Source organism: Kryptolebias marmoratus, linkage group LG4 (assembly GCF_001649575.2).
Source record: "Kryptolebias marmoratus isolate JLee-2015 linkage group LG4, ASM164957v2, whole genome shotgun sequence".
Lineage (NCBI taxonomy): Eukaryota > Metazoa > Chordata > Actinopteri > Cyprinodontiformes > Rivulidae > Kryptolebias > Kryptolebias marmoratus.
The window spans coordinates 23885040-23900593 of NC_051433.1; the positions used below are offsets into that span (position 1 = coordinate 23885040).

Sequence of the window (15554 nt, forward strand, 5' to 3'; positions counted from 1 at the left end):
CTGCACAGATCCTCTAATCCTACTGCTGAAACAGGATGTCAGAGAAAATAGCTGATTGTTTGTGGGTTAAGTTCTACAATTTGAGTGGTAAAAGAAAAAAACAAAGATGACAGTCATTACAAATTAGTGTACAGTATTTGTTAAGGATAAGAAAACCAAATAACCTTTTACATTTTTTCATCCATCAATGCTAAGTAATTAAACACTAACACTTAGCTCTAGAGTGGATCAGGGAGTGGCTTATTGGATCAGGGGAAAAGCTGAGGCCAAGTTTTTTGTCCTCACCTGCTGTGGGCGGAGTGGTTGTAGGGGACTGCATTGTAGGAAAAGGATTGAGGCTCACGAGTTAAGGGCACGCCATAATCTGACATACCACGACCACTGATGGTGGAATGCCAGTTTCTGCTGGGCGGGACCACTGACCCTGGAGGAAAAAAGTGGGACAGATTACTATAAGACCAAACATGAAAAATATAACATCAGACAGAGGAACATGGTGCAGTGATCTAACCTGATGTGTAGGAAATGGTCCTGCTGCTTTGGGGATAATGTGAAGACATGAACTGACAGCTCAGGCTCTGCTGGGAGCCCCTGTCATATTTGCAGTCATACGTCCCCGGTCTGTGTTCCGTGTTTCGCTCGTACCAGTCTATCAAGTGTTTCTTTGCCAGTGCTTTCTGGAAATTCTTGCCGACCTGCTCGTTGCTGTGAGGTACAGGGTGGGTCCTGGGAGGTCGCAGCGTGGCGTAATGGTTATATATACTGTCCACCTCGTCAGAACCGTACTGACTGTGCATGTCATGGCTGTGGTAAGCTGCTTGTGTGTAGTTGTAGGAAGGGTTGACGTTATAATGTCCCTCCATCTCATTTTCATACACATAGGCTCTGTTGAAGTGAGGCTCCGGTTCGACGTAGTTGGAATAGCCTGTGATGTAATAGGCTGTGGTGGTGGGCCGCGCCTGAGGCTGGAAGGCGTGGCAGCGGGTGTCCGGCTGAGCCAGGTTGGGCATGCTGCCAGTGTTGGTGTACATGTCTCTTCTGTGGCGGCCACGAGTTCTGTACCTGTGAGCGTGAGTGCCGGGCACGCTGCACTCCACACTGGATTGGCTTGTGTAGGAGGAGCCGTCATCGAGGACATCAGTGCTGTTGCTGCGTCGGGCAGGGGACGTGACGAACGTCGGTACGGATGGTTTGGTTTCTATCGCGAGTTGAGACTGGGACTCCAGACTGCCGCTCCGTTGACGGAAATGCTGCGGAGCGTCCTCTGACCTACAAATGAAATCAAAATTAATCTGTGTTGACTCAGTGTGAGAGCTGTTTATGAAACAAGCATTTAGGAGAATAAATGCAGTTAATCTCCGAGGTCTTACCTGAGCTGTGTGCTGCTGTAGGCGTTTCGGGTGAGGAGGGGAGTGGGGGGCATGCTGCGGGCGTCACGTGGCTGTCTGGAAGCCGGTTTCAGCAGACTGTTGTAGCCTGATAAGGCATCAGTGTGACTGTAGTGGAGTGATTCCTGGACTTGGTCAGAAATAAATCTGAAACACAGATAAGAACTTTATTTTCAGGACATTCACCTCCTTAGTCCAGAGCCTTTTCCACCGACACAGCTACCCTCCCTTTACTTACTCAGAACTAAAATAAAAATGGATTTCTTTGATAGATAGATAGAGTGAAGGTAATTTTTACACAAGTGATTGTCATTACACAATAAATTAATTATTATTTTCACCCAACAGCAAGCATTGTGTTTATAATCCTTGTAGATGGGAGTAACACACCACCTGCATTGTTGTGTAAATATTCACGCAGTGGCTGCTGTTCTAACTATATTTCCGACAACTTTCCTGTTTCCTTCTTCCTTACTTGTCTTAACTTGGGCTTGTTGCCTGCTCCTTCACAGGCAGCAACAAGTTTTTTTGTTTGTGTGTGTGTATTTTTGAAGTCAGTAAGTTTAACTGATAAGGGAGAGATTGCTGGTGAAGCAGGAGAAGGAGGGGACTGTCAGGAATGTAGCTCTGGATCTTCTCTACAAGTCTGCACTAGCTCTAGCTCCATGCTTCAGGCTATCAAAGCAAGAAGAGCAAAGATATCTTCACAGAAAGCACAACAGCTGTGTTTCTCAACTGTACATTTCATGTTTACCTGATGGAATAGATTATAATTTCCTTTGATCAATTCAGCTGTTTTCACAAATTTTGTGCTTTTAAATATGTGTGTATGTTTTGATTTTTAAAAAGATGATCATGATTACACTGAATATGTCTGTCTTTTAATTGCTGGCAAAGCATCACTGACTAACAACTTAAAATTCTGCCTAAAGCACCAAGAGTAGTTTCTGCTACTATGCTACTCACTCTGAGCCTCCTTATTAAACGCAGAGACACTAGGAATTAGGAATATCAGTACATTCCATGTGTGTGGGCGGAGACAGTATACCTTGTGTCTGACAGCTGGTTGTTGGCAGAGGCTCGTCTGTCTCTGTTGTAATAGATGTCCAGAGTTTCTGCATGGTGTGGCCTTGGGGAATACTGGACTGATCGAGACCGCTGCCTCTGAGAACCAAGCTCATCTTCTGGGAGGCCAAAACAAATGGAGTCAAACTGATCAACATTTGACAAAGGGATGAAGGAGCAAACACATACACACGGAGCACACATACCATCATCTAGAGGAAGGCTGTCAGAAAGAGAGCTGAGGTCTGAGGTGTGGGCATCATCTGAGATGAAAAAACATTTTTCTTAGCACTGTATGACTACATGGTCAACAAGCTATGATATGCAAGAAGTGTACACTGCAGATGTTCTACCTGCAAAAATCAATGAGGCTCTCTGAGTGGGGTTTCTTCCTTTCGTGATTTTATAGTTATTTATCTCTTTCTCAATCTGCTCCAGTGTCCCTTTAGCATCCAGGTAGTTGGTTTTCCTCTTCTTCTTCACTGTTCGTTTCAGGTCAGCCTCACTGACTAGCTTCCATGCTGCTTCTACGATCTTCAGCTGCAAGGCAAACCTGCTCTCCAGATTTCTAAGATGTGGGTCCTTGAGGGAAACACACAACACCCACTCAGTTAGTAGGGAATTTCCAAAAGAAAATACACACAGATCCTCTTTAGGGCACACCTCTGAACAAAGAAAGAGACTTCAAAACAGACTTCAAATATCCCCAGCCCCAGGTAACAGACGTAACAAGGATTTTATCGCAACATACAATATTACATTTCAGAGTGATAGCAAACTCATATTCCTAAAAGTATTCAAATTCATAATATTAGCTGAGCTGCAGGGGATAACAAGCTAAAACCTGAAACAGTTTTGTTTTTTGTACTCAAAGCATTATGAAATTTAAATCCATATGTTAAACTCTTAAACCCTATTTCAAAAACACAAACTGACCTTAACAAACACAGTGGTGCAATAGGAGTGTTTCAATATTACATGACTAACAGAAATAGAGGACAACAAAAAACACAACAAAACAATATCTTCACAAACCTCGTCATGCGGGAAGAGATCATCCAGCTTGAAAGCTGTCCCAACACGGGGTCGGACATGAGGAGCCTTCTCACCTGCAGCCAGGGGATACTCTTTAGGCAGTTTGCCTGTCAGCTCCTGGAAATGAAAAATAACAGCCTCTAATCAATGTGGAAACCACAGAGCCTGGACACATCTGGAAACGGAACAAAAGTTCGAGATACTTACAGCTTCCCTCATGCAGATCTTCTTTAGTTCTGCAAGTTTCTGATCCAGTTTGTCTTGAAGGTCCTTTTTCTTCTCTTTTAATTCAGCGATCTTTTCCTGCCTCTGTTCCTCGATTACTTCAGAATCAGCAGAACCTAGAATGAGGACATGCCTGATTAACTACAAATTATCATCATAAATCATCATTCATCAATCCGAGGTGGAACAGCAGCCTTTAAGTGATTAACTCAGATTACCTGCTGAAATGAGGCTTCCATTACTGGCCATTATTAGTGGATCTTTGCTCTCAATCTTGGAGAGTTTATTGATCCGCGGGGCGTTGAGCTCCGTGAGGTCCACGGCGATGTCTCCTGTGCTCCTGGTCGTGGTCATATTTGACTGCAGAAAAGGAGGAAGGGATTGTGAAGATTTCATGTTAATGACGGCAGACAGAGAAAGTGCTTTTACATATGCACGATGAGTACTCTTAAGTGTGCCACTCTCCAATCAATTAGTGTGGGCTGTATTCCTGGATGAACACCGACTCACCATCTGTCGCTAAACAAAAACGGTGGCTGAAAAATCTCTCGACTTAAACCACACACACACTCATCCTCCCTCTACTTCAAAATTCACATCACACAACTCATAATGTTTAATAGCACAAATGGTCAACAAAGACTCAGAGGTACATACACATGATGTACCTTCAGGGCAACATAACAATTTTTTAAGAACTTGTGCACAGATGTAAATACACTGCTCCTTTCTTTTTCTCTGTGGTAGTGTGGTAGTAATAAAACCACTTATGGTTTCTTTACTGAACCCTTCAAATTTCAAACAGCACATTGTAGTTTTCCTCGTAGACCTCAGATAGAGAAACAACCCCCCACCCAAAAACAAAACAGGATATTATTCTGAACCTTATAATTAAAGTGTGATAAATAAGTCCATACACTTTGAGTAGTTATTTGTTTTATATAATGCATAAGGGCCAAACACCTTTATAACATAAAGTTAACTGGTACTGGAAGCCTGATCTCATCTGCTCCTTTAGTCAAGATATTTACAAGCAGGAAACCCAACAATGAAGATGCTGACACAAAACTAGTCTTTCACTGTCCCAGTCTAAAAAGAACTGTATTATTTTGACAGTAATATTCTTGAGGTGTTTCCATTTCACAGAATGAAAAAGTGTCACCACTTTAGGTGAAATCAATTAAACGTCACCCAAGTTAAGTTCTTTGTAAAAGCACATTGCTTAATAAACCACAAGTGAGCCTATTATTTGTTTGTTGTGCACAACCTGCTTCATAAACATACACCCAGGCTTGTGAAACATCTTTATTAGGACATTGGACTGACAGCTAAACCAAAACCATAACACTGACCATAACCAGTTCATACATAGCCCTGTACTCTTATACTCTTAATCTAATCTCAGTTTACACCTACACAAAAACCAGTACACACACAAGCCTGACTGAGCCTCATCACAAGGTGTCTCACCTATGCAGGTTATCAGAAAACATGCAAACACTCTAAATGTGTCATAGGGTGTACTACCTGGGTGTTAGTTTGGGAAGAGTTGAGTTGGCAATTAGTGTGAAGAAATCAAAACTAATCAGAAAGGAAAACAGAAAGACTCACTTTGCTTTGCTTCATGTCCAGGTAGAACTGGTGCTGACTTATGGCCATTGCCCAGATAGTTTTAATCAGGGAGTGGCTGGCATACCATGAGTGAATAACCAAACCAGCCTGTCCAAATGTTCGCTTGGTCACTGTTCTCCTATAGATAATAGAACAGACAATCAGTGTTTGAGTTGATCCAAGAAACATTTACTGTTAAAAATCTTTTTTTTTTTTTTACAAAAAATGAAGAATATAATTTATGGTTAGCAGAAATGTTGTTACTAAATATAAATCCAAAAAACCATGAGGGTCTTTGTGTACTTCTGAGAAGAAGACAAGCAGCAGCTAGAAACAGTGTGTGGTTTAATAACAACTTTAGCTGCAGAACGTTTCACATTAAAACCTGTGAAAGAAGCACAGGTCCTCTAATAAAGACAGAATAATAAGGTGGCTTTTGAACAGCAGGAAAACCCTCATTTAACAGGCAGGTTCAAGTCATTAACAGGGACTTCTAAATGGGCCAGCAGCTGTAGATGCCCTTCATAGTGTCAGGACATCTGAAACAAGGGCACAAACTAAAATAGGAACACTTTAAAATACAAGGAAAGCACCAACTAAGATCAGTTTAGATAAATCAAGTGGTTTATCTGCTGACCTGTGTGGGTCGTTTACTTCTACTGCAAATTTCTTCTCACGGAAGTACAAATTCTCCAACTGTTTCCACTGAAATAACTGTCAAAGAGATAGAGATGGTTAGTCAGAAAGAAGGTGGGGCGAGTGAAGACACATAAACGCATAACTAAGTACACATGCCAACACGGTATTGTCTGAGAAATGGGTTTGCAGGAAAGAATTATAAAAGTCATTTGATACACACAGGCTGTTGAACAAATATACTCAGAAAAGCTAGAGGTCCTCTCACATGAGCAGAAACAAATACTGCAAAAGACAACAAAGCAATGAGGCACACATTAAAGTAAATAGTTTTGTTTTCAGCCACTGTGGAATCTTTACCGAGCATAAATTTTAACAGTAGACGCCATGAATGAATGGGGCTCAGCAGGTCAGCTAATCAGGTGTTAACACGAGATACCACAAGAGCATTTACAATGCAACTGCAGGGAGAAAAACTGTGCCAGGCGGCAAGCCAGGTTCTCATTTCATTCTGCTGAGGAGGAGGGCAGAGGTAAAACTTCTCTCTGTGTCAGAATGAAACATCTGCTCCACTCATGCTGTGCTAGTTCAACAGATCTTGAGTTACTTGGCAGCGAACAATCCTTCCTACACTCAATAAAAAAGAAAAAAATAAACAAAAAACGATAAGACTGAGGCACTAAAATCCAAAAATCCTCACAGTTTACTTGACACCAACCAATAAGTGAGAACTTTAGTATTTCACAGCATCAGAGCAGGTCAGACAACACTTTACACACACACACAAATTAATCAATGGTAAGATGTCACTGTAACCTTTTATAATTGTGGTGAATTTAAACACAACAACAAACTAATTATGGGATATTACAGATCTATCTTTACAACACAGATCACTCTGAACCCATTCAGGAGCGCACATTATAACTAAAACATTAAAACAGTAAACCATTTAAATCAGTTGGACAGATAACTTGTATACACAATAACAGGCCTTACCGTACAGAGTATTTTTGCTTATCGGATCCCTGTGGAATTCTCTTGGTCTATATTGAATCCTTTGACTGTGACTTTCCCACAGGGTTAGAGCTTCCACGAACAATACTCTCGCTTGTCTGTTCTCAGGGAGTCAGATAGGTGTTGCAAGAGTTTCAGCTGAGGCAACCACGCCCCCATAACCCCAACTCCTCCTCATCCTCCTCCTCCTCCTCTGACATCACTGACATCTCATACTGCCTTCAGCATTACACTGCTCGGCAACACTCTCTTTTCCGCCCTCTCGCTCCTCCTTTTTGGTCAGACCAGATAAGCAGGTTGTATGCAGGTATTTACTAAATTAGTTTTTTTTTTGTTTGTGGAGATTTACCCTCAGCTTTGCTTCCAGTCACTCTGACTTTAAATGCTTCATGTCAAACCCAGGAACTGTTTCTGACATTGTAAATACCACACAGAGCATTGTTTTATGCTCAAATCTACGACAGTCCCCCCCCCCAACCACCACCACCAAACAAACAAGTCAAATACACACTACAGTGCTTTAGGCTACTTTTACATGTGAATATTCTCACGGAAACATTAGAGATTTTCCGATGTTGATTGGAAGAAAGTTAAAGGATTACACGGTGCTGCTGTGCCTGCTGAATCTGCTATAGTTTCCATGGCACGCCACTAGTTGGCGCTGACATGCGCATGCCTTCCGACACCAATCTCTTGACCATGTAAGCAGTTACAACCAACATGGTGACTACACAGACATTTGGACTGACAGTGAAGTCGGGTTGATGTTAAACATGGAAAAGGGTGAGCAGCACAAACAGCACTCTGCTATCCGCCATTGTTGCTGTTGTTAATCTGCTTGCGCAAGTGCAGAAAAAAAAATGTTGATTGCAGCCGTCAGTAGTGCACATGTACGATTTCACATCGATGTCTGGTGTCTTTAAAAATCTCCACTTTGAGACCGTGGTTCAAAAAGTTTTGGTCAGTGAATCTGATTGCTGGATGTTGTGTACACAAATGGTCAAATTACAGCAAAAGTGTTCTGGTTGCACTTAAAAACAGTGTTGCGTAACGCGACCTCAATCAGGCCGTTAAGGTAACAAAGAGCTTTAATGAACCACAGGAATCAGGCAGCAAGATGCATCTAAAAACCCAATCTCATTGTGAAGAGAGTCTCACACCAATTCACACCTGCTTCTCACTATCACTTTGCATCATTTACATATTAACAACACGGAAGCCTAACAATGAATACTTTACTGGATCATCATCTCATTAGAGAAACTCCACTCCTAGGTGCCAGCACATAGATGATACACTTCTCTGCCTGCTTGACAAGCTACTGCTAAAATATGCCAGTGACGTGACACACCTTAAAACTCTACAGTCACAAGACCACAAGTTGTCCTCTTAAAAAGGAAATGTTCCAAGTAATCCCTCAGTGACTCATGAACACAAATCCCATTTAAAAACTAAAATCGTCATTTTTATAAAACAGATAACAAAAGCACAACAGCAAACTAAAATCTACGTGTCATCTCTCTTCACACTGCTCTTGTTTTTGCCAAACAGCAAATTACAAAAGTGTGGAAGTTTGCCAGAAATGCTTGTGGTTTCAGATGGGATCAGCCTGTTCAAATCCAGCTCACACCCACAACTCAGGGACCCCCAAGGAAAAAAAAAAAGTCATATATGGATGGCTGATTTGTGAGTTTAAAAAAAGCAGTCTCCAAGGATCTGGCTCACTTGCCCGTGCAGTAAAGAATGGCCCCACCCTTCACATGGCACGTCACATACCAGCTCTGACTGCTGGGTAAATGTACATTTCCACAGAATGACACGAGCTTAAAAAAGCTGACAACTGCTGGGTATTAGAAAAGAAAAAAAAAAACTAAAATGTTTACCTAGTTTGTTATGCTATTTTTTAGGCAGTAGTAACTGAGGATAAACCTGGTTCAGTTTTCCTTAAACATTACTTAAGAAAAAAATTATCTACAATTTCTTTGTTTTTCATGTAATTACATAATTATCCCAGGATGATTGTCTTCCATAAATTAGTTTATGACACTTATTAAATAAGTAGATTTAAAAAGGATGGTCTGGTCATTTTCAAGTGATGTTCTGTCAAATAGTTATTAATATTTAGTACCTTATAAGCTGTGACATCAGTCATTGAGCACAGACTATGAAAAGTGAGCAGAAGTCTTTGTCCAGGCTGTCCTAACAGTAGCCAAACCAGGGCATTTTAAAAATGACCAGACTATCCCTTTAAAGACTGTCCCATTACATGCTAGGAGAATCCAAGAAACCCAAAGTTTCAGGCTATTCAGTTCAGAGGGAGTAAAATGTCAGACGCTAATGCAAAGCTAAGCTATCATAGCTGCTTTCAAAAATGTCAACCAAACTTAATTAAGAAAACATGACACCAGACAAAACCCGTTTATATTCTCATTCATTGCACATACCAATATTCTCATTTCCAAGCAAACAGTAAAGGTACAGTAATTGTAGAAGTGATCTTTTTCTTGTTTGTGCATGTTAATTATTTAATAAAATAATCTTTAAAAAGATCCTTAGTGTGTAAACATCTGTAAGGTGCTGTTTAAAAATATAAAACTACAGAAAACACTGCACTTTCAACTGATCTCTAACCACTTCCAATGCTAAATTTAGGCACCCCAACCCACCACAAACAACTGTTTAGCTCTGATCGATCTTGTGCTCTCTTTAAGACCCCAAAACACAGATTATTATAATAAAAGCAACATGCTGACAAGGGCTGATCAGAGGGTTAAGAGGAATTTCTGAGCCTGAATACAGGAAATGTGAGCTGACACAGAATGCAGTATTCATATTACATAAATACAGAGGTCTCATTTAAACACGGACTGAAAGAAAGCAAACACCTTCAATTATCAGCATCATTAGCGAAACATACCATTTAAACTGTGAAGCTGTTTTTCCCATAACAGGAAATACTCAACTTTTATGAGGCTCTCAGGTGACTGTCATCACGCATTGTTAAGCCATTAGAAATGGCACAGTGTGGTTCTGAAGAACTGCTCCAGCACCCTAACACTTACCAAGTCCATACCAAGTCCAAACATCCACACTGCCTAGAAATGGCAGAGGGCCAGACTCCCACGGAGCACCATAATTACACCTCCATGAGGAGACCTGTGGAGAGGCACGCTGTGCCTGTGTCCTTTAATGCCTCGCTATTCTGTGTAACAGCACGCCCTGCTAAGTCAACAGGTTCCTGCCTCATAACAACAGCTACACGAGACTAATGAAAGAGGCCAGAGAGAAACACTCAGCTGGGAAGTGATTAAATATCACAGGAAAACAAAGACAACAGCAACTGCATGGGACTAAAATTAGGGCAACAAGAGTAAAAAAATAAAAAATATTAGTTCACGTGTTTAAGAAAATAACCATAACCAGCACATCAATGGCTACTTTAATAAAACAGACGAGTCTCTTCAGATCCCACTTTTTCCTAAAAGTAAGAAATTAACATGTTATTTTATTTCATATTAATTTGATTTGTAATTATTCTACATATGACAAAAATAAGTAAATCCAAGAGCAGCATCTATTCTTACAATCTAAAAAGCACATTCATAACAATAAGCTTTTATTGAAAACAGGATCTACATTATTATTTTATGGATTTTCTTATTTAAAATGAGAAAGTGAAGTTGTTTTCTAGTTGTTGTGGCTGTTTTGCTTTAATGATCTTCACTATTTACAGTATGTTCTTATACTTAATAGCCTTGAGTGCACTAAGCACACAGTGACACACAAAAATATTTGTCTCCATCTGTGTTCCTCTTTCTCCTGGCATGGGAACCAGGATCCTATTTACACCTATTTAGAGTACCGATGGATTATTAACCCGCTAACACAAAGAGTTGGGACAACAGCCATGCTGTTAACTGCAAAATTAAGCATTTCATAGGTGCCAAGTATAACATATTTTTTATAAATCTATTTGCATACAATGACTGACACTTGAGAGAAATCCATGTCAAGTTTATTTACAAAGCCCACACCCTGAAGTTAGTCCCAGGAGGACTATATCATGAAATTATTAACAGAGATAAGAGTAAACTCCAAGAAAATGCATCTCAAGTAATTTGAAAACAGGAATCTTTAAAGTGAAAACAGCAGCTGTAAAAACAGCCTACCTTTCTAGGTTTCAGCTTATCCTGCAGATCGTACTGGCCGATGCCTTTATAGCTGACTCCCAGCCACCACGGTATTCCTTGCTTGTCCTGCATGAAAACACACAAAGGTCCCACCACAAATCACTGGAAGGAGGTTTACTGGTGGGAACTTTAGTGCTGTGATGTCATTTGGATCACAGCACAAAAAGAAATCAAATACATTAACATTTCTGCAGTTGCCTAACTAAGCAATTTTAATGGCAATGATCTTTTCAGACATCTTGATCTCATAAGAGCTAGTAAGTCAGATAGGTGCATTTTCCAAAATTCACTAAACTGTTTTCCTACAATTACACACAAAAGATTATTTTTAACTCATTGGCTTTAAAATATTCATACATCAAGCACAAAATAAGTGGTTTTGACATGTGAATGTTAAAAGGTTAAGTTAAGGTACGAGTCAGGGCACTGTAGTTACCTTCACAGGGTAATAATGGACTCCATATGTGGGCAGGGATTTCACCAGGGCCAGATACCTTCAATGAAAGAGGAACAGGTCAACACAAATTCAGTTACTCACACTTCATCACTGTCATCCGATGGCTGTACTAAAGCTGACAGAGTGGGATTTAAGCTGCAGCCATTGAGAAGCCACAGTCATTTGCAGTGGCAAGCTGATCGATTTGTTTCAGGGCTGTGACAGAGGGAGGGAAGAGTCCATTGATCAGTTCAAGGGCACAAATCATGTGTTCCTGGGGAAAACACGGTGGAGGACTTACACCCTCCCACGGCTGGCAGGATGCCTACTACAGGAGCATCCCTTCTAATTAATGACCCATTCTGGCAGGGTGACAGCCACCTCTTACAACAGCGGCCACCACAGAGCAGACACAGACAGTTAAAGACCTGATGCACTCTAAAGAAAGAACGCTGAGAATAAAAGCAACAAGGGACTTGAGTTTATTTCCCGTTTAGTCACAATAATGATTTTTGAAAACTTACTGCACAATAGCTTGTCCTCTGGTCAGTCCGTTCAGTTTCTTGTAATGTTCAATCACTTTGTCCTCACTGTTGATGGAAGGATAAAATATTTAATGAAAAATTTATCAAGTGTAACACATTGTTACTACTGAGGGGCTGTGTGAGAGAGCTTTCTTTGACACACAGACTGCCTGCTCATGCAGAAAATGCAGTCTGGCCCACTGGGCTGCTGATAACTTTCATCTACCAACCATGCAAATGCCTCCCCATTCACTTCCCACTGTAATCATTTCTTAATGGCACAGTGACAACCCACTGCATCCAAACAGACGTGAAGGCAGAGACGGATGTATGGTGATGTAGTCAATCATGCTCCATGCAACTGTAATTTTAATTAGGACGTTGGACTGATTTATCTGCTAAAGATTCAGCAGCAGCCTCAAATAAAAAAGCACAGAAACAGGCAGTGAAGCGGCAACAGCAGCAGCGTAGACTGGAGAGACAGACAATCATCTGCTGTCAGCACCTCCCAGTGTCCTCAAAAAGCTAATGAGTAAATGCAATTAACAGAATCCACCTCAGTAGGAAAACTCATCATACAAGTAACAGGCCTGTAAGCAGCTTAGCACCTCTGAAAATGGCAGCCTTGTGTAGTAACAGTATTACTGATACTAGAGATCGGAGTCAATAAACATGTATTCAATTAGTTATTTTTACTTATTTTAGTATCAAGATCAATAACAAGGCTCATCAAAAGAACAGATCAGATTTTGTTTTTCACAAAAGAAAATCAAAAGAGAAGAAGACCACATTGCCTTGAGTCTTCATGTGATTTTTTTTCCCTCGTATTTTTCTGTAAGATTACACACTGGTGTGTAAAGTATAGCTGAGCAGTGAAAATAATTTCACCAATTCATGACAACTGGTGAAATTCTGTTATATAATGGGAAAAAAGGTCTTCAAATAGACCTTGTAAATGCTCATTAGCAGTTGCTGATACAGTTCCAGCAATTTATTACCAATCCAATAATCCTGATCAAAACCTGAAGTGAACTGCCAGTATTATGTAATAAGAGCTGTGACACTGAAAGAACTCTGGCTGTCTACAGGGCTACTTAGGAACAACCAACTCATGCCTTATCCTGTCACAAAGCAAATATCTTTTTAAAAACAAAAATGATCTGATTCTGTGCACTTAATTTTAATTAAACACAGATTAATAAAAGTATTCTTAAATTTGTAAAATTGTACATATTTTTTAAAAAGCAAATATAGTAAAAAAAAAAAGCACCGTTAATCTACAAGCTAAGCTTTACTCCTTTAAAAAGATGCCAAATGAGCTAGTTTTGGAGGCACAAATATAGCAAAGAATGTGTCCAGAAAGACGTGTTTAAATTGTTCATAATCAGCAGTTAGACAAATCAATGTTTCAGAATAACTGTCATTTAAAGGCTGTTTTTGTGTTTAACGTATTAGATGTTGAGGTGGATCCAGCTGACTCTCTCATAGTCACCTCAGCGCTGGTACCAAGTTATCGGCTACGATACAGGCCATGTTTATAAAGACTGCATTTTTTGTAACTATTATAATACTATATAATCATGTAATTGGCACACTCCTGTTGATTTGCAACAGTATCAGATAGATAGGTTTATTTGACAACCTGTTTGACAGCAGATGGCAGAAATAGTTGCTGCAGTTGTCATGTAGAGGCAGCTAATGCACCTACATGTTTGAAGTTAGCCTTGAGCTTAAATTAATTTTCATTTCTTTATTTGTATGTAATTTGGTGAAACCTAAACTGACTGATAGAGCAACTTCTTCTTCTTCTTGATTTGTATTGCAAACAGTGAAAGGTAAATAATGGTAAATTTACCAATCTTTATCTTTTAATTACATAAAATGTATTTTTTTATTATTATTAAGCATTCTGAACTATTCTTGCTGGCACATTAAAATGCTAAATCTATTTTTTTGCTTTTCTGAGACCACTTAAGTTCAGATCTCTTACCAGTAACTGAGAGATGGATGCTCCCTTAGTACTCTGGTGGGCAGAACTGGAAGCAACTTCAGGTCCGACCTGGCAGTTTCAGCACTGAAAAGAAAATACAGAAACTTTAAAAACATTATTTATATATATTCACAATGTCTGTCTTTTCCAGATCTTTCTAATTTTATTTTACCATTTAACCTCCTTCGCATGAAGAGTGACAGTAACACTCAATGAAAGACCCACTTTTAATTTATTATGATCTGCCAACAGATATTGTTTAAGTTTAAAATTTACTATGTATATGTCAGAGCTCAGTCAGAGGTCTACAATATGCTGCTGTGATCCTAAAATGAAAGCTCCATACCAGCATGTGGACCACAAAGGTAAATGTTTACATAAAAAAAAATCTAAAGCAAAAGTCTAAAAGTGTGCAGAGAACACATGTTCAAACGTTCAGTGTGCTTTGGATTTCTATCTTTAGGCATGGTAGCAGTAACTTATATCTGCAAATCTTTCCAGAAAAGGTGCGGTGTCAGGAAATGGTTTTTATCTTTTATGAACAGTGTAAAGAAAAGTGCTGCCTGCCAAGAGTGAAGTTGACTTTTACTCATGTCTTGCCAGATCTCATTTATAAAGGCACATGCAAAGCTTTTAAGTCATCAGGAGCCTTTCAAAGGGCTTAAGGAGAAATGTTTTAAAGCCATCTCCTCTTGGCTCTCTACAGTACAATTCTTCACAAACTTTCTTGTGTATCATGTAGTGATATTTAGGCTACCACTAAAAAATTAATGACTATAATATATTTATCCCTCTGCAATATTTAAACAAAGATCCTACATGATGTGGCAACAAGAAAAGTTAATCTCACCTACAAAATCTCCAAATGGTTTAGTAAAAAACAGATGATGGTATCTGTACAGACAAACTGCTACTTTATCTCAGCCTAGGTCTTTTTGAATAAAATATGGGTCAACCTATTCTAACCAGCCTTTACAACCTGTGAGACAAGCAAGGGACACCGGGGACCCTGGGACCTAACATGTATGTTTTTGGTCTGTGGGAGGATTCAAGGATTCAAGGATTCAAGGAGACTTTATTGTCATTCGCATCACATGTGGTACATGAGGTGGAACGAAATTGTGAACCACGGTCCCAGCTTACATCCAATATAAATTTAAAAATATAAAACAGAAAAAAAATAAACAGAAAAAAAGATAAGGTAAAAGGTATGAGCGGTAGCAGCACATGAACAATATAAGAGGAGTGCATTTCCTATTGTAGCAGTAAAGATAAATATGAATATGAATAGCAGATAAAGTGTCCAAGTGCAAATAAAGTGTCTTAGTGTGGAGTGTTAGTGTCTTTGAAAGTGTCAATGCAGTGTGTGTGAAGAGGTGGAGTTTGAGAGTCTTACAGCTTCTGGAATGAAGCTGTTTCTCAGTCTGGTTGTTCTGC

General features: G+C 39.7%; 1 protein-coding gene across 3 annotated transcripts in view; it reads right to left on the bottom strand.

The window, feature by feature from the left end:
- Positions 1-15554, bottom strand: part of frmd4ba (FERM domain containing 4Ba) — a 51231-nt gene that overhangs the window by 2320 nt on the left and 33357 nt on the right. For 2 of the 3 annotated variants that reach the window (XM_037975097.1, XM_017435837.3), the window contains exons 8-22: positions 14118-14201; positions 12128-12193; positions 11604-11661; positions 11147-11233; positions 5962-6038; positions 5325-5463; positions 3932-4073; positions 3696-3829; positions 3489-3605; positions 2807-3035; positions 2660-2716; positions 2437-2572; positions 1371-1535; positions 512-1269; positions 286-424 (exon numbers count right to left, since the gene is read on the bottom strand). In XM_037975097.1, coding sequence (XP_037831025.1) covers positions 286-424; positions 512-1269; positions 1371-1535; positions 2437-2572; positions 2660-2716; positions 2807-3035; positions 3489-3605; positions 3696-3829; positions 3932-4073; positions 5325-5463; positions 5962-6038; positions 11147-11233; positions 11604-11661; positions 12128-12193; positions 14118-14201 — 2388 coding nt within the window. The remainder of the gene's footprint in view (positions 1-285; positions 425-511; positions 1270-1370; positions 1536-2436; positions 2573-2659; positions 2717-2806; positions 3036-3488; positions 3606-3695; positions 3830-3931; positions 4074-5324; positions 5464-5961; positions 6039-11146; positions 11234-11603; positions 11662-12127; positions 12194-14117; positions 14202-15554) is intronic. The other variant, XM_037975098.1, reaches the window with a different exon arrangement.